The sequence below is a fragment of the Cervus elaphus genome, chromosome 5, assembly GCF_910594005.1.
Source record: "Cervus elaphus chromosome 5, mCerEla1.1, whole genome shotgun sequence".
NCBI lineage: Eukaryota > Metazoa > Chordata > Mammalia > Artiodactyla > Cervidae > Cervus > Cervus elaphus.
Window position 1 is genome coordinate 36,838,717 of NC_057819.1, and position 22,820 is coordinate 36,861,536.

Here is a 22,820-nt window from a genome sequence, read left to right on the forward strand (position 1 = left end):
ATTCTAAATTATTTTTCAGGTAGATTCCCTATCTCCTCCTCTTTTGTTTGGCTTGATGGGCATTTTTCATGTTCCTTTACCTGTTGGGTATTTCTCTGCCTTTTCATCTTGTTTAGGTCGCTGTGTTTGGAGTGGCCTTTGTGTATTCTGGTGGTCTGTGGTTCCTTTTTATTGTGGAGGTTTCTCCCAGTGGGTGGGGTTGGACGATTGGCTTGTCAAGGTTTCTTGGTTAGGGAAACTTGCATCGGTGTTCTGGTGCGTGGAACTGGATTTATTCTCTCTCCTTTTGAAGACAATGGGCTGCTTTTCTGGGCACCTGATGTCCTCTGCTAACGATCAGAAGTTGTTTTGTGCAGTTGCTCAGCGTTCAAATGTTCTTTCGATGAATTTGTAGGGGAGAAAGTGGTCTCCCCGTCCTATTCCTCTGCCATCTTAGCTCCTCGTCTTCAGTGTCAGTTCTGTACTAACTTTTAAGAAAATTCTATCTGTATACCTGTGCTTATGTAAATTTTTGTTATTCAGTTGCTAGGTTGTGTCTGACTCTTTGCGACCCCATGATCTGCAGCACACCAAGCTTCCCTATCCTTCACTGTCTCCCTGAGTTTGCTCAAACTCATGTCCATTGAGTCACTAATGTTATCTCATCCTCTGTCGCCCCCTTCTCCTCTTGCCCTCAATCTTTCCCAGCATCAGGATCTTTTCCAATGAGTTCTTTGCATCACATAACCAAAGTATTGGAAGTTCATCTTCAGCACAGGTTCTTCTAATGAATAGTCAAGGTTGATTTCCTTTAGGATTGAGTGGTTTGATCTCCTCACTCTCCAGGGGACTCTCAAGAGTCTTCTCCAGCACCACAGTTCTAAAGTGTCAATTATTTGGTGCTCAGCCTTCTTTATGGTCCAACTTTCACATCCATACATGAATACTGGAAAAACCATAGCTTTGAGTATATGGACTTTTGTCGGCAAAGTGATGTCTCTGCTTTTTAATACACTGTCTAGGTTTGTCAAAGCTATTCTTCTAAGGAGGAAGCATTCTGCTACAGGCTTTCATGGTGGCTCAGACAGTAAAGAATCTGCCTGCAATGCAGGAGACCTGGGTTCCATCCCTGGATCAGAAAGATCCCCTGGAGAAGGGAATGGCTACCCACTCCAGTATTCTTGCCTGGAAAGTTCCATGGACAGAACTTGGCAGGCTACAGTCCATGGGGTTGCAAAGAGTTGAAGATGATTGAGTGAATAACACTTTCATTTTTTCAAATATTCTTCTGTAGTATTCAAGGTATAACTGAAATATGCTTCAAGACATGGAATAGCTGCTCCTCATGGAGCATGTTCTCCAACAGAATGTGCTGTTCTCATTGCATAGGTACAATAATTGCATAGTAACAACTGAATGGATATCATGCAACATCATATCATTTGAAGTCCTAAAAGTTGCTTCTCTGACTTATGTGTTTTTGATAGTTATAAACACAGCTTTTATCCATTAGATAACATACATACCCTCCCTCTCTATATGCATGTTTGCATGTGTGCATGCATGTATGTGTGTGCTGTGTGTATATGTATATATACTACTGCTGGAAGGGATAAAAATAAAAACCACTGATTTACTTAAGCAACTGTCCAATAACCTCATTGCCAGATCTACTGACCATTTCTCCTTAATTATCTCTACTTTCTGATCTGTAAATTTTTTGATAGTTGCTGACTACCATCAACAACTACCCATCAGGGTATGACAACTCTGCTGTATTCCTGCCTATAGCAGGCTTTGGCTACACAAATAATAGTTGCTGTCTGTGATAAACAGTCACTTGGATCCTACTGATGATAGCTACATGTTTTTAAGGTAGTAAGATCTTGTGCACTAATCTTAGGTTTAATTTTAATTTTATTAATTGGTGAAATCAGAAATCAGTTAGGAAAAACAAAAACAAAGTCAAACCCAAGGCTGATGATGCTTCAGGGAAATATACACATATTCCTCATGCCATTAAAATGGATGAACTGGTTGAAATAGCAAACTGGCATTAAGATTGTTTTTCTTGTTCAGTTGTGCAGTCCTGTCCGACTCTTAGAGACCCCATAGACTGCAGCACGCCAGGCCTCACTGTCCTTCACTGTCTCCTGGAGTTTGCTTAAACTCATGTCCATTGAATTGTTAATGACATTAGGTATTAAGAGAGCTAAAATGTTCGTGCCTTTTAATCTAGCAATCTCACTTCTTGAAATAAATCCCAAGAAAGCAATTTAGAAAAAAAATAATTAAATCTTATCTCAGTGTTATGGTCGATAATACAGAATTATCCTGGTTCTGTGTACAAAAAACAAAAACAACAGAATCCTCCCCCCAAAAATGCAAATTTATTTGTAAAAAATAATATTTACATGATAGTAACAAACAAAACCTATCTCTTTTTTATGGTTGTATCAATAGATTATTTGTTTTCTGACTTCTCTTCCTCTTTCTTTTCCTCTTTCCTCTTAAATGTAGGTAGCATCCATCGACCTTTCTTTTACCCACATCTCTCTTCTCGTGGTTGGCAATTTTAGTTGATCATGGTTTCTATTTTTTGTTTGTGGATGTCTCTGAAACCCAATATTTCAACCCTATTATCTTTCCAGAGCTCCATTTGTGACACATATTTGACTCCATTTGTGATGTGTATTCAATTGTGAATATATGCAACTCTGTATATCCCCCCAAAACTCTAACTTTCTCTCCTACCAATCATTTTTACTGTGGTCTATATTCTTACCAATCCATCTTGAAATCTTTAGCTTCACATTCTCCTTTCTTCCATTGCCTTCATAATCCTCAGCTGTAGACCTGCAGTATTTTTCTGGTGTGTCTTCATCATCTCCTTGTGATTATGTAGTTCAGGCTTGTCTTTTTCTGGTGGGGGGCAGGGTGCTTCCCTGGTCACTCATCTGGTAAAGAATCTGCCTGCAATGCAGGAGACCCTGGTTTAATTCCTGGTCAGGAAGTTCCCCTGGAGAAGGGACAGGCTACCCACTCCAGTATTCTTGGACTTTCCTGGTGGCTCTGCAGTGCGGGAGACCTGGTTTTGATCCCTGGGTTGGGAAGATCCCCTGGAGAAGGCAGAGGCAACCCACTCTAGTATTCTGGCCTGGAGAATTCCATTGACTGTATAGTCCATGCACAAAGAATTGTACAGGCCTGAGCGACTTTGATTGTCACTTTACTTTTTTTTTTTTTTTTTAAAGAATGTTTGTGATAGATCCTTAATTGTTCTATCTGAAGACACTCTCCTCTTCAGTGAATCTTGTCAGAGAAGTCTTTTTGAAGCACAGATCAGAGCATATTGCTTTCTATATTAAAAACCTTCAAAGACTTCTTATGAATAAAGAGATTCTTGATCTCCATCTAGTCTTCAAGGTTCTCCACTAGATGGCTTGAACTTGCTTTTCTTTTTTTAGATAAAAGAACTTTCTTTTCTGACTTCCCTCTCAAGTCTTTTTTTTTCTCTCATGTTCTTCATGTTTCCTTCTGAGCCTTTCATAATTTTTTGGCTTCTACCTAACCATTTCCCTATTTTCATATTTCTGGATCTCATCCATGCTTCAAGAGTTGGCTTTCAGATTTACCTTCCAGCTGGGAGTAATCTTTTCTTCCTGGGAACTCCCGAAGGATTTTTCTGTTTCTTTGTCATTGGGGTTAGTATACTTCCCATTGTACTATGGTTATTTACGTGTGTGTTACTGATATTTGTTAAGTTCTTTAGGGTCTGGATTTATGTCTCATCTGTTTCCTGTGTACTTTATATGGTATGTAACGCATATTTATTAAGTAAATAAACGTAAAGAGCTCTCTTGTTTGGGGAACATTTTGGGAAGAACAAAATTTTGAGGATTCTTATTAATATACCAAAGGCAGTAAAGATTATATGTTCCATAAGGACCTGCAGAAGTGTATTTGAAAGTAATTTTGCTTTCAAGAAAAGAAATATAAGAAATTAGATAAGTAGATTTGGACTTGAATCACTGATTCAAACTATTTTCAAACAGATGAAAGCTAGTTTTTAAAGGCATATAGAATAGAATATAGACTTAACAGTATATTCAGTCGTTTAAACAGTTACTTATACAAGTAAGACTTGCAAACAGTAACATTTTGGTTTTCTTTAGTATTTCTATAATATGCAGCTCACATTTTATAAACTCCTACTTCTTAATCTTGTTGAGAATTTTTTAAGGAAATTGTTGATTTTTAAATAGTTCTGTTTCCTTTCTTGTATACATATGTTTTAAATTTTTTGTTTGTTTTGCAGGTATCCTGGTCAGATATAGGAGGACTGGAAAATGTCAAGCTGAAACTGAAACAGGCTGTGGAATGGCCCTTGAAACATCCTGAGTCTTTCACCCGAATGGGTATTCAGCCACCCAAAGGAGTTCTTTTGTATGGGCCACCTGGATGCTCTAAAACAATGATCGCGAAGGCTTTGGCCAATGAGAGTGGACTGAATTTCCTGGCTATAAAGGTAGGATTTAAGTTTATTAAATTGTTACTCTCTCTTCCAGCAGCCCGCCCCCTCTGTCCCGCCCCCCACCTATCCTCTGATTCCTACCCTTAGGAGAGAATGAAAAGCCATCTTAAGGAGTAGTTGAATTTTTTTTTTTTTTGTGGTTAATGGCAATGTAATATAGGGAGATGAGAGATAAATAAATTAGTGCCTATAATCAGCAAATCATGGTTTAGTTTCTTGATTTTCAATATTTCTTACACTCACCCATATGTAATAGAAACCAGTTTTCTTTTTTTGCTACTTTTCTTTTTTTACTTTTGCTTAACCATGACTTAAATATGAATTTAATTATGAATTTAATAAATTTAACATTTATAAACATAATATTTTAAAAGAACTGAGATACTTTATATGGAAAAAATAAATTTTTAAAAAATATTTTTCTAGTCAGAAGGTATATATACATTTTTTATATTCTGAAACATACACACACATATTGTTTGTTCACTACATGCCAAGTTGCTTCAGTCATGTCCAACTGTGCAACCCCGTGGACTCTAGCCTGCCATGCTTCTCTGTCCATGGGATTTCCCAGTCAAGAATACTGGAGTGGGTTGCCATGCACTCCTCCAGGGTATGTATACACACACACACACACACACACACACACACACGTGTATATATATATAAAGCCTTAAATTCATCTCTATAGACATTATCACAGAAGTACATATTTAAATATGTTAACCTTAAAATCATTTAGAAAAAAGGCACATGATAATTTATTTTGATGTTGTCAGGGAATTTTTTTCATAATAAAATGTTTTCTGTCTTAAAACATGGAAATCATTGGCAGTTTTCACAATTATTTTAGTATAAACATTTCAGAAGGTCAGTCTTTTATTAATACTTTACTGTTGATTCTTGAACAACCTAAATTTGAACTGTGTGGTTCCATTTATACACAGGATTTTTTTTTTGAATAGTAATTACTATGATGTTACATTATCTACAGTGGATTGAATTGGCAGATACGGGGGGACTGTATATATGGTGTTATATACTAAGTTATACTTAGATTGCACAGAGGGTCAGAGCCCTCGCCCCCTCATTTTTCAAGGATCAGCTGTACTTTCTGTGGAATATTATTTAGATGTATTTAGGATATTTTCTTTTTGAGAATCAGTATCATCACAGTCACTAGTGTTTGCCTGTTTTTTTTTGTTTTATCTTGTGGAAGATATTGGATATGGATTTGGGGAGGAGACCATTTTCACTGTGATTAGTTACACTGACTCACAACCGTAGTTTTAAGGGTTGCAGTTTTAAATGTTGGAGTAATGAGTGATTTTGAAATTTCCAGAGACATCTTGATTTCTCTTTGGTCCTTGTTCTCTTATCTTGTGGTAATGAACATGGCCATTTTACTGGCATTTCCTCCTTTTTTTTTTTTTTCTGTCATCTTCATTTCTCTATGCCTACCTTCCACAACTGTATAGTCATAATCTTTGAATTTTTCCTGAGTACTGGATACCTGAAACTTATTTAATGAGGACTTAGCTCACAGTTATTTAGACTTGAATATCAATGAAGCAAAAGCATGTGTATTTCCTTACAAATTAGTATCTCACTCTTTTGTGGTTGAAGATAACAGTTGCTACCAGGACTGCTTTCTGGCCTACCCTAGGATTACTTAGAAATATTTTTATCACAGTTTTTGACTTTGAAACCTTTCGTAACTTTATAGTTTCACTTTGATTTTTTTTCATGGTGAAAAAATAGTAAAAAGATTTTTTATAAGGTTTATCTTGGACACTGTTCATATAAAATAACCATGTGTTAACTTATAAATGCCTTTCATTAAGTATTTAATTCTTTTAGGTCACATACACAAAAGATACATGATGTTAAGAAATTTTCTTCATAAGTTGAGTTTGTATTTTCTTAGGGAAGGTTACATATCCTACTTATTAATGTTTATTTAATGTGGACTTTTATTCATTATACAATTTTGTGTACTTTGACAGTATTAATCAATTTTTGAATCTGGGTGGAGAATATAGTTAATGAACAATGCATGTTCATTTACTGTTCTTTCAGATTTTCCTATCTGTTTAAAAATTAAAAAAGAAAAAGTTAACACAAAAATAATTTGCTTTTCTATGCATTTTCATTGGTTCTTTCATCTTGGTCTGATTAATTTATGAGAAGAGTTAAGTAGCTATGGGCTTCCCAGGTGGCGCTAGTGGTAAAGAACCTGCCTGACAATGCAGGAGACACAAGAGATGTGGATTCGATCCCTGGGTAGGGAAGATCCCCTGAAGGAGGACAGGGCAGCCCAATCCAGTGCTCTTGACTGGAGAATCCCCATGCACAGAGGTGCCTGGCGGGCTACACTCCACAGGGTCGCACAGAGTTGAACACAACTGAAGCTAATTAGCACGCACAAAGTAGCTGTATCATATAGTTTATGTATGAGGAAATCAAGCTAAAGAAGTTAGGGATTCATGTTGTATTCTTGCAAGTTTTATTTTCCTGTGAAAAAGTTGTCTCGTTTTCAACATAGATATTTGTTTTCTATGGGATTTAAATATAATTAAATTTGAACTTATTGCAATAATAAATCTTATACGTTTTGAAAGTGATCAGAAAAAAATAGATACCAGTATTGGGAGACCTAAGTGTTTTGGATATATTGGAAAGAATAAATTCCCTAACACTTTTTGCAATGGTAATTACCTTCAATTTCCAAGATAAAGAGTTTTAAAACTTTAAATGTTTCTTTCTCTTAGTTTATGAAAGAACCCTTTAGCTCCCCCTGTGCATCTTTTCTAAACAGTGATTACAAGATTTATATTCTGCTCAGAGTTAAGTCTTCAGCTTGGCTTGTGTGGACTTTTAATATCCTTTGGCATCTGTATGTGTTTTTGTACAGACTGTAGCACTTGACATATGCTTAAGTTTAGTTTGTCATCTGGGTCAATTACGTCAAAATATTTTCCAGTTGAAATTTCCTCTCTGCTTCTCTTTTGCTTTTTGTCTGGAGTGCTACAATAGATTAATTACCTTTGAATAGCTGGGCTACTTCACTTTATGAAGAACAGTTACTGATTCTGGAAAAAGAGGGGCTAGGCCTCTGACAGGGATTTTCGGCAAGTCCTTTATGAACAGTATTGGCAAGTACAAGAATACAATGAACCTAGTATATCCTTGACCTTTGGGGGAAATTTTTTCTGATACGTGTCTCATAGAGGAATTGCCCAAAATATATCCCATTTTCAGGAAAAAAAACACAACTGTGTATTTTATTGAAGTCAGTGCACAATTCAGAGTAATTACTTTTGTCCATTTACTAGATGCCCTACTATTCTGTTACCAAAGGTACAAGTTAATCTGAACTTTATAAATTCCAAGTTCATCTTTAAACTTTTTAAAAAAAATCATGTAGGCTAGTCTATAAATCATGGAGCTTTCATTTTGCAGATACTGCATAGAAAACTGCATAGATACCTCTTTTATATACAGAATGCTTTAAGATTAGTTTCTAGGATGACAAAGAAGGATAATAATGTCTGAGAAGGTGAAGTGACTTTTCCAAGTCAAAGAAATGGTGATAGAATCGGAATTTGATCTCAGGACTTTGTGACTCCAGAGTCTAAGCTCTGAACCACTGTATAATACAATCTTCCTTTTTTTTTTTTTTTTAAATAAAACTAGTGTCCAGTACCTTTTTTCATTAATTACACCAAGTTACTAGAGAAGGTAGTTCAGGCAGTTTCTATAGGGCAAGTTCAGAGATGTGGAAAGACATTTCTGGGACCTAGTTTAAAGAATAATTTTGCTTCTCTAGGGCAAGGAAAACTGAGGAAAACAGCATAGCTTTGGAGAGGAAGTTGGTTAAATTAATAAGAAAGGGTAAGCACTGCCGAAGGAACAGGAACCTGATGAATTAAATGGAAGTTCAGGAGCAAAGACTAGAGGTTGAATAATGTAGAGCTTGAAATTTACTCATTAGTATATAATTTGTGCCCTTGAGGTTGAGTGTGTTACAATGAAAAGAGCATGAAGCTGGGATTCATAAAGCTTTGGTTCAGTTTCTAATACTAGCACTTTTTAGCTCTATAGCCTTAACAAGTTCTCTAAGACTTGGTTTTTTCACCTGTATAGGCCTTTGGAGAGAATTATTTTAAAAACATAAATGAAAAAGTTTTAGAGGGCCTAACTGCTTAACTCCTGCATATAGTTATGACTTCCTTACCAAGAATTCAATGTGGAAAGGAGGGAAGTGAAGAGTTACTTGGTAGTGGAGAAACCTGCCTCAGCCAGGTGATCATGGTTAACATCATTAGGATTAGTCATGTTAGTATGTACCCTTGTATGTATGATGTGATGAGAATGGTACTTTATTCCCAAGGTCTCCCTCCCAAACACTTATGACCCATGTTTACCTATGAGAAAAACAGCAGGCAAACCCAAATTGAAGGACATTCATTCTTTAGAATACCTGACCACTACTCCTGAAACAGTTGTGTCCGACTCTTTTGACCTCATGGGCTGTAGCCTGCCAGGTTCCTCTGTCCATGGAATTCTCCAGGCAAGAATACTGGACTGGGTTGTCCAGTCCATATATCCAGTACAAATATACCATATATTAATAATATATGATAAAAATAGAGGAAACTGAGTGTGTATTGGGGTAGGAATGAATATATGGAAAGTCTTGGTACTGTATGCTCAATTCTTCTGTGAACCTCGCATGAGTACTCAGTCGTGTCTGATTCTTTGCTGCCCCATGGACTGTAGCCTGACAGGATCCTCTGTCCAAAGGATTTTCCAGGCAAGAATACTGGAGTGCCATTTTCTCCTCCAGGGGTTCTTCCTGACCCAGGGATCGAACCCACATCTCCTGCATTGCAGGCAGATTTTTTTACCACTGAGCCATCAAGGAAGACCTCTGTAAACCTTGAACTTTACCAAAAGAAAAAGAAAAATCTGTGAATTTATTTAAGTATTAAGGTTAGTATCACAGATTGAGCCATAGTATGACCAGACTGAGTATAACTGAAGTTTAAAAGGCCAACTCAGATTTCTGTATTGCAGTGTACATGATGGGTGGAATGCAGGGAAGGAAAAGAATCATGGGGAGATTGTCAGTTCCTTGGGTGAGGGCTTTGGAGGAGACCTGTTCATCACCCTCCTGTTCATGTTCCCCAAGTTAGTGGAAAGTTACAGAGAAAAGCCCTTAGAGGAGGTTGGCTGAAGAAAACTGGGTTTGGGGCTGCTCTGAGCTTGGCTGTTTCAGTTCTGTTCTCCGTTGAAGCCAATAAAGGTATGTTGGTTCTGGCCCCAGACCCAGACCCGAACATTATAAAGAATACTTGCTTTTAGTGTTTTAGTTATATTTTTTCTTTCACCTTGGGCGCAGATTCTAATTTAGAGTCTCACCAGTAACTGTGTCCAGTTCCATGCCTTTTGTGGACCCTAAGTTGTTATTCTCTTTCTACAGGTTTTTATTGCTATTTGGGCTCATCTAGAGTCTGAAACTGTTTCTTTTTAACTTCTGTTAGAGTTGTTTTTTTTTTTTTTTTAATTTAAAATCTCTGTTATGTCTCCAAATAGTGTTGTCTCATGTGCCCCATACTCTAAGTTGACAGTTACTGATGTCAGAGTTAAAGACATATACTTAGTTTTAGTAATGTTTAATGCTATTAGGGAATAACTAATAGTTCTCTATTTTTCTTAGGACAGATAGAATAGTTACTGTGCCATGGTCAGAATCACAAAGTTATGTAGGAGTTAGATTGAATTTACTTAAATTTAGTGTTATTTGTGCACTGTATATGCAGACATGTTAAAGCTGAGATATCATATATTAAAACCACATATGTTAATAAATTATTTTTTTAGTTGAGTTTGTATCAAAATGATGTCTTGACATGAAAGTATTCTATAACATTTGGCTAAAAGTAAAAAAAATGACAATATATAAACAAGAAATAATAAAACCTTTAGTATTTGGAATCCAAGAAGACCTAGAGAAATATAAAAGAAAAGAATACTTTTACATTTCCAGGAAAGGGAAATAGAATATTTAATAGAAAACTTTGTTATTGTGTTAGTTTAATTTTTTACTTGTGGATTCCAGCTGAGAGAGATTATTTTTTCCTTCTTTTAAATCTCCTTTGAATGAAATTTAATTCATGTCTATTACACTTAAGCTATTTGTAAATATTTTACTTTTGTAGCAACAACTCAAATATATATTAAGCACCTTCTGTGTGTTAGGCACTGTACATGGTAAATGAAGTGGTTAGAAGGGCTTCTTGCTACCTACCAAAACTCATAATTTAGTGAGAATAAACAAATGAAATAGCAAAATGATTAGCATTTAGAATCTTGATGATTAATTATATGTGAGAAATGAGAAAGAAGTTAAAGGTGATTAAAATTTTACTTTTAATGACTGGCAGGTCATTAAAACCACACTAACTCTAGGAAGAGTTAGCGGATGAGGAGGAAAAGTAGGTTTGAGTTGGGAAAGCAGGTACTCATTTGGGATTTAGACTTGTGGAGTTTGAAATGCCTTTAGAACAGGGTGACAGAAATGTCTAAAAGGGTGTTGAACACAAGTTTGTAGCTGAAGGGGGCTTCCCTGTAGCTCAGACGGTAAAGAATCAGCCTGGAATGCAGGAAATCTTGGTTCAATCAAGGTGGGGAACATCCTCTGGAGAAGGAAATGACAGTCCACTCCAATATTCTTGCCTGGAAAACTCCATGGGCAGAGAAACCTGACGGGCTGCAGTCCATGGGGTTGCCAAGAGTCAGACATGACTGAGCGACTCACACTACTACTTCTACTACTACTTGTAGCTCAAGAGAATGCTCATTTCTAGGGATGAAAAAATGGAAGTTGAGACCTCATGTTTAAGATTCTGCAAAGTAGTCAGTAAAGAAGATTGACAGCGATGAGAGTGATCAATAATAATATAAGCGATTTTTCTGGGGCCAGGGAGTGTGCACAGGCACACTATAGCTAGCTAAATTGTAGTCAGCATGGTGCCCATATTGTTAAGTTCTAAAGAAACGTGTCCTTTTCTTTTCTTGAATGAATGAATTGTGGGGAAGGTTTGTATTATAATTTTTGAGAAAACAGTTTGGATTCTGTTTCCTTCCTTGCCAGCCGCTCTCACTTTCTAGGTTTTTTTACTCACCCAGGCATTTCATGCCTAGTTCCTAATGCCAGTTTTCAAACTCTTTGAAGTACCTTCCCAAAATGGCCTTTTCTGTGTGCTAATGCTGTACTTTATATTAATTTTCAAGATCCTTTACTCACATTTCTATATGTAATTCTACCTCATGTGAGTTTGGGTTTTTATGAGCTTATTCCATAACATTTAACCATAGTTAACACTTGGGTTAACTTGCCTTCCCTAGACATTTTGGAACTTATAAAAGCTGGATATGAATTGTAAAAGCCAAAAGTAACAGGCAGGTGTAAGACACATTTAAAAGCCCTTGAGAAGACTGGGGAAAAAACCCAGTAGTGATTAAAGGGGCAAAATTACAAGAGCATAATCTATGACTACTGTACTTGAATTTGTGACTGAATGGTGTCAAACACTAAAACAAAGAGATAAGTCAGGTTTAGTTTCCACTAGATTAATAAAACAGTCAGACATATTTTTACATGTATTTATGTTATTTTTGTTGTTTTATAAACTAAAGCACTTGAAATCTTTGTCATGGAAAAATTAAAACTAACACCCCAATTTATGCTACTTTTGGTGGGTTTATCAGTCACCATTATCAATGAGGCAATTATCTAGCCAGGTGAAATGTGGCAAGACATAGTTATTTTGGTAAGTAAAACTGGAAGAGAAATAACCTTATCTAGTTTTATCAGTCTTATCTATTCTAGGGATTTATTATTCCTTTTTTTAAAAAATTAAATAGTTTATGAGCAAATGTGAGATTCTGTATGTATCTAACCATTGTAAGTGGATACTGTTAGTTACTATTAGATACTATTAGTTATCAATAAAATACTTTTTTTCAAAGTAACTTTCATTTTTCAAAGTAAAATTCATTTTTTCAAATGCTCAATTCAGTTCAGTTGCTCAGTCGTGACCAACTCTGTGACCCCATGGACTGCAACATGCAAGGCTTCCCTGTCCATCACCAACTCCCTGAGCTTGCTTAAACTTATGTCCATTGAGTCGGTGATGCCATCCAACCATCTCATCCTCTGTACTCCCCTTCTCCTCCCACCTTCAATCTTTCCCAGCATCAGGGTCTTCTCAAATGAGTCATTCTTGGCATCAGGTGGCCAAAGTGTGGGAGTTTCACCTTTAGCTTCAGTCCTCCCAATGAATATTCAGGATTGATCTCCTTTAGGATGGACTGGTTGGATCTCCTTGCCTCCCAAGAGACTCTCAAGAGTCATCTCCAACACCACAGTTCAAAAGCATCGATTCTTCAGCACTTAGCCTTCTTTATAGTCCAGCTCTCACATCCATACATGACTGCTGGAAAACCCATAACTTTGACTAGACAGACTTGTGTTGGCAGAGTAATGTCTCTTCTTTTTAGTATGCTGTCTAGGTTGGTCATAGTTTTTCTTCCAAGGAGCCAGCATCTTTTAATTTCTTTGCAGCAGTCACCATCTGCAGTGATTTTAGAGACAAAAAATATAAAGTCTCTCACTGTTTCCATTATTTCCCATCTATTTTCCATGAAGTAATGGGACCAGATGCCATGATCTTAGTTTTCTGAATGTGGAGCTTAAGCCAACTTTTTCACTCCTCTTTCACTCTCATCAAGAGACTCTCTAGTTCTTCTTCACTTTTTGCCATAAGGGTGTTGTCATCTGCATATCTGAGGTTATTGATATTTCTCCCAGCAATCCTTAAATATTGTCCTTCAATACTTATTATCAATTAAAAATTTATGGGAATTGAGTGATAAAGGTTTTTCCTACTTCTCCTGGCAATCTTGATTCCAGCTTGTGCTTCATGCAGTCTGGCATTTCACATGATGTACTCTGCATATAAGTTAAATAAGCAGGGTAACAATATACAGCCTTAATGTACTCCTTTCCAGATTTGGAACCAGTCTGTTGTCCCATGTCCAGTTCTAACTGTTGCTTCCTGACCTGCATACAGATTTCTCAGGAGGCAGGTCAAATGGTCTGGCATTCCCATCTCTTGAAGAATTTTCCACAGTTTGTTGTGAACCACACGGTCAAAGCCTTTGGCATAGTCAGTAAAGCAGAAGTAGATGTGTTTCTGGAACTCTCTTGCTTTTTTGATTATTTAGTATGTGTTGGCAATTTGACCTATGGTTCCTCTGCCTTTTCTAAATCTAGCTTGAATATCTGGAAGTTCATGGTTCATGTACTGTTGAAGCCTGGCTTGAAGAATTTTGAGCATTACTTTGCTAGCATGTGAGATGAGTGCATTCAGTTGTGGATGTGACTGGTGATGGAGGTAAAGTCCAGTGCTGTAAAGAACAATATTGCATTGGAACTTGGAATGTTAGGTCCGTGAATCAAGGCAAATTGGACATGGTCAAACAGGAGATGGCAAGAGTGAACATCAGCATTTTAGGAATCAGTGAACTGAAATTAACTGGAATGGGTGAGTTTAACTCAGATGACCATTTTATCTACTACTGTGGGCAAGACTCCCTTAGAAGAAATGGAGTAGCCATCATAGTAAACAAGAGAGTCTGAAATGCAGTACTTGGATGCAGTCTCAAAAATGACAGAATGATCTCTGTTCGTTTCCAAGGCAAACCATTCAGTATCACAGTAATCCAAGAATATGCCCCAACCAGTAATGCTGAAGAAGCTGAAGTTGAATGGTTCTATAAAGATCTACAAGACCTTCTAGAATTAACACCTAAAAAAGATATCATTTTCATTATAGGGGACTGGAATGTGAATGTAGGAAGTCAAGAGATACCTGGAGTAACAGGGAAATTTGGCTTTGGAGTACAAAATGAAGCAAGCCAAATGCTAATAGAGTTTTGCCAAGAGAATGCACTGGTCATAGCAAACACCCTCTTCCAACAACACAAGAGAAGACTCTACACATGGACATCACCAGATGGTCAATACTGAAATCAGATTGAATATATTCTTTGTAGCCAAAAATGAAGAAACTCTATACAGTCAGCAAAAACAAGACTGGGAACTGACTGTGACTAAGGTCATGAACTCCTTATTGCTAAATTCAGGCTGAAATTGAAGAAAGTAGGGAAAACCACTAGATCATTCAGGTATGATGTAAATCAGATCCCTTACGATTACACAGTGGAAGTGAGAAATAGATTCAAGGGATTAGATCTGATGGACAAAGTGCCTGAAGAACCATGGAAGGAGGTTCATGACATTGTACAAGAGGCAGTGATCAAGACCATCCCCAAGAAAAAGAAATGCAAAAAGGCAAAATAGTTGTCTGAGGAGGCCTTACAAATAGCTGAGAAAAGAAAAGAAGCAAAAGGCAAAAGAGTAAAGGAAAGGTATACCTGTTTGAATGCAGAGTTCCAAAGAATAGCAAGGAGATATAAGAAAGCCTTCCTCAGAGATCAGTGCAAAGATATAGAGGAAGACAATAGAATGGGAAAGACTAGAGAGCTCTTCAAGAAAATAAGAGATACCACGGAACATTTCATGCAGAGATGGGCACAGTAAAGGAAAGAAACGGTATGGACATAACAGAAGCAGAAGATATTAAGAAGAGGTGGCAAGAATACACAGAAGAACTATTCAAAAAAGATCTTCATGATCTAGATAACCACGATGATGTGATCACTCACCTTGAGCCAGGCATCCTGGAATGCAAAGTCAAATGGGCCTTAGGAAGCATCACTACAAACAAAGCTAGTGGAGGTGATGGGATTCCAGTTGACCTATTTCAAATCCTAAAAGATGATGCTGTGAAAGTGCTGTACTCAATATGCCAGCAAATTTGGAAAACTCAGCAGTGGCCACAGGACTGGAAAAGGTCAGTTTCATTCCAGTCCCAAAGAAAGGCAGTGCCAAAGAATGTTCAAACTAAGCCATGCTAGCAGCTATTTATTGAAAGTTAGGCTTTGCCCTTGTCACCTAATCTCTCCCAAGAAAAACCTTTGAATTTGAATTGCTGGTATTGTGTCTAGTCTTAAGAGGACATTTCCTTATTTATTTATTTTTTTCTTTTTAGAATTTGAAAATTAGAGGACATACAGTTTTTAGAAACAGTAGTATTAGTAGTCTGGAAATTCAAATCCTCTATTTTAATAGTCATTTAGTTTGTCTAGGACTTTTGATATTTCACTTAACTTCTTTTGCTTTGTTTTCCTCAGGCTTTAAGTGAGATAGGTTAGAATAAATGATTCTCGTGAAGCTCTTTCACTAATAGAATTCTGTGAGTAGCTCACATAATGCTTGTATTCTAATCTGTTGCTTATCTTTTTTGCCTGTTGGTGGCTAACCATTTGGGGCATTTTCTCTAATTGTCAGGCATAACGATTAAGAGGCTTCACTATCTGTTCTGTCATCTACTAAGTTGTGTGACTGTGCAAATTACTTTACATTTTTTTCACTTCAATATTTTTTTCTTTAAAATTATGATAAGAGTATTCACCTCAAAGGTGTGTTGTAAGTAGTTATGGGGATAATGCATATTAAGCATTTAGCAATATTTCATAAAATTTGCTGATACTAGTTGCTGTTTTCTTCTGTTTTTAAGAATTGGATGTATATTTGACCTCAAATAGAACAATTAAAACATGCTTACTACTTGGAAGGAAAGTGACCAACCTAGATAGCATATTAAAAAGCAGAGACATTGCTTTGCCAACAAAGGTCCATCTAGTCAAGGCTGTGGTTTTTCCAGTGGTCATGTATGGATGTGAGAGTTGGACTGTGAAGAAAGCTGAGTGCTGAAAAATTGATGCTTTTGAACTGTGGTGTTGGAGAAGACTCTTGAGAGTCCCTTGGACTGCAAGGAGATCTAACCAGTCCATTCTAAAGCAGATCTTTCCTGGGTGTTCATTGGAAGGACTGATGCTGAAGCTGAAACTCCACTCCTTTGGCCACCTCATGTGAAGAGTTGACTCATTGGAAAAGACCCTGTTGCTGGGAGAGATTGGGGGCAGGAGAAGAAGGGGACGACAGAGGATGAGATGTCTGGATGGCATCACCAACTCGATGGACATGAGTTTGAATAAACTCCGGGAGTTTGTGATGGACAGGGAGGCCTGGCGTGCTGTGATTCATGGGGTTGCAAAGAGTCAGACACGACTGAGCGACTGAACTGAACTGACTGAACTGAACTGAAAACAAAAAGTATAGGAGCACAGCTTATGATCCCTTAAGTTTTCTGTTAGTGTTAAAATAAAATGTATCTATCTTTGAAACTGAATTTAATCTTTTACAGTTTGTTGTACCAGAAAATAAGAAATTTTTGGCAGTGAACTTCAAATTCAAAATTACCTTCCTTAGTGATGATGACTTCATAAAGAATTTTGGATTCAGCCAGTAACATATTAAAAAGATCATACATCATGACCAAGTGAGTTTCTCTTAGGGTCGCAAGGATTCTTCACTATTTGCAAATCAATCAGTGTAATACACCATATTAACAAATTGAAAGATAAAAACCATATGATTATCTCAATAGATGCAGAGAAAGCCTTTGACAAAATTCAACACCCATTTATGATAAAAACTGTCCAGAAAGCAGCCACAGAAGGTACATAGTTCAACATAAAAGCCATACAGCAAAACCACATACAGGATAATTGAAACATTATCCTCAATGGCAAAAAGTTGAAAGTATTTCCCACAAAATCAGGAACTAGACAAGGGTGCCCACTCTCATCACTACTATTCAACATAGTTTTGGAAGTCCTAGCTGCAGCAATCAGAGAAGAAAAAGAAATCAAAGGAATCCGGATTGGAAAAGAAGTAAAACTCTCACTGTTTGCAGATGACATGATCCTCTACATAAAGAACCCTAAAGAAACCACCAAAAGATTACTAGAGCTAATCAATAAATATAGTAAAGTTTCAGGATATAAAATTAATACACAGAATTCCTTTGCATTCCTATACACTAACAATGAGAAAACAGAAAGAGAAAGTAAGGAAATAATCCCATTCACCATTGCAACAAAAATAATAAAATACTTAGGAATCAGTTTACCTAAAGAAGCAAAAACCTGTATATAGAAAACTATAAAACACTGATGAAAGAAATCAAAGATGACACAAATAGATGGAGAAATATACTATGTTCATGGATTGGAAGATCTATATAGTTAAAATGAGTATATTACCCAAAGCAATCTATAGATTCAACTCAATCCCTATCAACTGAGTTGAATATATAGATTGCTTTGGGTAATATACTCAAGATATCAATGGTATTTTTCACAGAACTAGAGCAAATAACTTCACAATTTATATGAAGACACAAAAAACCTCGAATAGCCAAAGCAATCTTGAGAAAGAAATATGGAACTGGAGGAATCAACCTGCTTGACTTCAGACTATACTACAAAGCTACAGTCATCAAGACAGTATGGTACTGGCACAAAGACAGAAATATAGATCAGTGGAACAAAATAGAAAGCCCAGAGATAAATCCACACATCTATGGGCACCTTATCTTTGACAAAGTAGGCAAAGATATACAATGGAGAAAAAACAATTTCTTTAACAAGTGGTGCTGGGAAAACTGGTCAACCACCTGTAAGTAATGAAACTAGAACACTTTCTAACACCATCCACAAAAATAAACTCAAAATGGATTAAAGATATAAATGTAAGACCAGAAACTGTAAAACTCTTAGAGGAAACCATAAGTAGAACACTTTCTGGCATAAATCACAGTAAGATCCTCTATGACCCACCTCCCAGAGTAATGGAAATGAAAATAAAAGGGACCTAATTAAAAACTTTTGCACAATGAATGAAATTATGAGCAAGGTGAAAAGACAGTCTTCAGAATGGGAGAAAATAATAACAAACGAAGTAACTGACAAAGAATTAATCTCAAAAATATACAAGCAGCTCATGCAGCTCAATACCAGAAAAATAAACAACCCAATCAAAAAATGGGCCAAAGAACTAAACCTAACATTTCTCCAAAGAAGACATAAAGATGGCTAACAAACACATGAAAAGATGCTCAACATCACTCATTATCAGAGAAATGCAAATCAAAACCACAATGAGGTACCATCTCAAACCAGTCAGAATGGCTGCCATCAAATTATCTACAAACAATAAATGGTAAAGTGGGTGTGGAGAAAAGTGAACCTTCTTACACTGTTGGTGGGAATGCAAACTAGTACAGCCACAATGGAGAACAGTGTGGAGATTTCTTAAAAATCTTGAATTAGAACTGCCATATGACCCCGCAATCCCAGTGCTGGGCATACACACTGAGGAAGCCAGAATTGAATGAGACACATGTACCCCAGTATTCATTGCAGCACTGTTCACAATAGTTAGGACATGGAGGCAACCTAGATGTCCATTGGCAGAAGAATGGATAAGGATTTTGTTGTACATATTCACAATGGAATATCCCTTAGCTATGAAAAAGAATGCATTTGAGTCAGTGAATGATACTGGAGCTGTACTATACAGAGTGAAGAAGTCAGGAAGAGAAACACCAACACAGTATATTAACTGTATGGAATTCAGAAAGATGGTAACAATGACCCTCTTTGCAAGACAGCAAAAGAGACACAGATGTAAAGAACAGACTTTTGGAATATGTGGGAGAAGGCGAGAGTGGGACAATTTGAGAGAATAGCATTGAAACATGTATGTTACACATGTAAAATAGATGACCAGTGCAAGTTTAATGCATGAAGCAGGGCACTCAAAGCTGGTGCTCTGGAACAGCCCAGAGGAATGGGGCAGGGTGAGAGGTGGTAGGGGGTTCAGGATGGGGAAATACATGTATATCCATGGCTGATTCATGTTGATGTTTGGCAAAAACCACCACAATATTGTAAAGTAATTAGCTTTCAATTAAAATAAATAAGTTTTTTTAAAGTCACGCAAAAAAAAGAATTTTGGATTCAGGTAACATATCAGTTCAGCTAGTGGCATTGCATTTTTAGGTCAGGCATCCAGATATAATTCTTCAGCATGTACTGTACAAAATCACATGTTTTCTAGAGGCCTTATAGAACTTTTCATTACTACTGTGACATGTTAGTAATACTTGAGTTATTCTATATTCTAACCTAGGTTTTCTTCTCAGTGCTAACTTCCTAGATTTGATTTTCAAATTGGTTTGATTTTTTTTTTTTCTTTCCTTTTGCTTTTGGAGGAAAAAAGCACTCTTTCTTATCCACAGAGTTTTCTGTAGCCTACCTCTAGGTAGTAATGGAAAGCTATAGGCCGTATTTTCACATTTTCAACAAAGTATTTATTGTCTGTTTGCTTGTACATGAGATTTTTAAAACAAGTTAATCTTTCTGTTACCAGTAGCAGCATATTGTATTCTCAGATCATGAAATGATCATAATCTTGTTCTAGCACTGATATTCAAGTCATCTATTTAGAGTCAGCTCTGTGGAGATCAGTAATCATTTCTCCAAGTTATCTAACTACTTTCCTTTAGTTAAAGCCAGATAATTAGAAGGTGGTATATATGCATTAAATATATTGCTTACTTAAAAAAATGGCTTCACTGGATTACTATTTTATGTTACGCTCTTGACTTTTATGGAGAGTTGCTGTAAGAACAATAACAGTAAAACAGAGTTTGCGTGATAATAATTAAAAATAATAGTGACACCTGCAGTTTTCCTTATTTTCATTAGGTCAGTTCAGTTCAGTCACTCAGTCATGCCAGACTCTGGATCCCATGGACTGCAGTACACCAGGCTTCTCTGTCCATCACCAACTCCTGGAGCCTGTTCAAACTCATGTCCATAGAGTTGGTGATGCCTTCCAACCATCTCATCCTCTGTCATCCCCTTCTGGTCCTGCCTCCCATCTTTCTCAGCCATGAGGGTCTTTTCTAATGAGTCAGCCCTTCGCATCAGGTGGCCAAAGTGTTGGAGCTTCAGCCTCAGTCCTTCCAATGAATATTCAGGACTGATTGCCTTTAGGATTGACTGTGTTTGATCTCCTTGCAGTCCAAGGGGCTCTTCAAGAGTCTTCTCCAACACCACAGTTCAAAAGCATCAGTTCTTTAGCACTCAGCCTTCTTTATGGTCCAACTTTCATATCCATACATGACTACTGGTAAAACCATAACTTTGGCTAGATGGAAATCTGTCAGCAAAGTAACATCTCTGCTTTTTAATATGCTGTCTAGGTTTGTCATAGCTTTTCTTCCAAGGAGCAGGCATCTTTTAATTTCATGGTTGCAGTCACCATCTGCAGTGATTTTGGAGCCCAAGAAAAGAAAGTCTGTCACTGTTCCCATTGTTTCCCCGTCAATTTGCCCTGAAGTATTAGGACCTAATGCCATGATCTTAGTTTTTTGAATGTTGAGTTTTAAGTCAGCTTTTTGACTCTCCTCTTTCACCTTCATCAAGAGGCTTTCTAGTTTCTGTTTGCTAAAGTGGTGTCACAAGGGTGGTGTCATCTGCATATGGAGGTTATTGATATTTCTCCCGGCAGTCCCAACCCGGAGATCAAACCTGCATCTCTTATATCTCCTGCATTGGCAGGCAGGTTCTTTACTGCTAGCCCCATCTGGGAAGTAGAAATTAAGATAAATTGTTGGTGATGAGGTCTCTGTAGTACTTTTGGGGAATTAGCTTAAAAAAAGTTCTTTTGTGTAAACATGATTGCTTGGAGATTGTTTAAGTACCAGTGTACAAGCAATTGATACACTAAGTATAAATGGCATTCAGTCATCAAAAGCACTGTCCCAAGCAAGTTTTCTTAATAACTTTGTTTCCAGATAGTTTATGCATTGCTTGGTTATTGGTAGATTTCAGTCAGATGTAGAAGTACCTTTAAATATTAAATAATATTTTGTAATATATCACAATTATGCTTTTCGTGCATATCTGCCCCCTAATTAGCCTAATATAGGTTTTTATGGTAGGCATAATCTATTACTCTGAAGTAATTTGAAAAGATTATTTTTAAGGATATGAGGAAGCTAGACAAAGAAGTAGCTGACAGTTTTCTTTGTGGGGGGAGGAGAGCATTATAATTAACCTTGTTAATGTTTTATAAAATTTATTCATGCCACATTTTATATTACTCAAAAAATCAGGCAGAAAGATAAAATGCCCTTTCATTTCTTAAGGATTTCTGTGTTGATGCTATCAGATAACCCACTGACTGGTAGTATCTTTGGAGCAGCTGGATTTTGTCCACCTGAACTTTGAGTTATTCTTCCTATCCTTTTTTAATTCTTATCCTTGACTATTCTGCCCTGATCCCACATGTTCTAAACTATGTACTTGTTACCACGTTATCTTGTTGCAGTATTTTTGAAGCACCTGTTGTAGAGATATTTTAAAAAATACTAAAAACTTGTCTTCCTTTCATCAGACATGTTTATGATTTGAAAGACTGTTAATGCCCATGATTTTGTTCATTTGATTTGTTTTTATTTCCTCCCTTTCCCCACCAAGTTTTGGATTAGTTTATTTTGGTATTCTAGCTTATCTCCCCTGTTTTCTCAATAGTTCAGCTTCTTGGTTTTACCTTTTAAAAGATATTTGTTCTAGGATTTATAGTATACATATTTAATTTACAATCTACCTACAAATAATACTATACCACTTTATGTATAAGATTCTTAAAGCGGTTTGCATACCTTTGGATGGGGAAGTTAGAAACCAAGCTCTATTACCTTATGGCGAGCCCCCTCTCTGTGGAAAGTTCTCCATACCCTTCTTGGTCTCTGACATCTCATGCTGGGTGGCTGCCACCACTCAGCTCCGCACTGATGTTCCTCCGTGGGCCCCACCCCCACCCCCACCATCTCTTCCACCTAGGACTCGCAGACTCTACACTGTGCTTTCTGCCCCTTGTGGCATTGCTCTTCTTGCCTGGTTATTCCCAACATGTTGCCCCAAAACCTGTTTTCTGATGATGAACTCTGTTGCTTCCAGATATTTTATTTCTGCATTCTGGCTGTTTCCTTTTGGTAGCTTTTAGTTTTCTATTCTAGTTTATTAACACCCTCCTTCCATTCTAAATGACCCGACATAGTTGTGATCTCATTGTTGTTCAGAATTATTCCTTGATTCCTTTACGTGGAAGAAATCTTTGTTTTCTTTTTCTTTGTCTTCATAGCATTCTCTATCTAGTTGTGATATTTTCTTCTCACAATAGTTTAATTTATAA

At 36.9% G+C, this 22,820-nt stretch overlaps 1 protein-coding gene across 2 annotated transcripts in view; it reads left to right on the forward strand.

Moving 5' to 3' along the window:
• Positions 1–22,820, forward strand: part of SPATA5 (spermatogenesis associated 5) — a 330,546-nt gene that overhangs the window by 80,602 nt on the left and 227,124 nt on the right. For both annotated transcript variants that reach the window (XM_043902355.1, XM_043902354.1), the window contains exon 11: positions 4,298–4,507. In XM_043902355.1, coding sequence (XP_043758290.1) covers positions 4,298–4,507 — 210 coding nt within the window. The remainder of the gene's footprint in view (positions 1–4,297; positions 4,508–22,820) is intronic.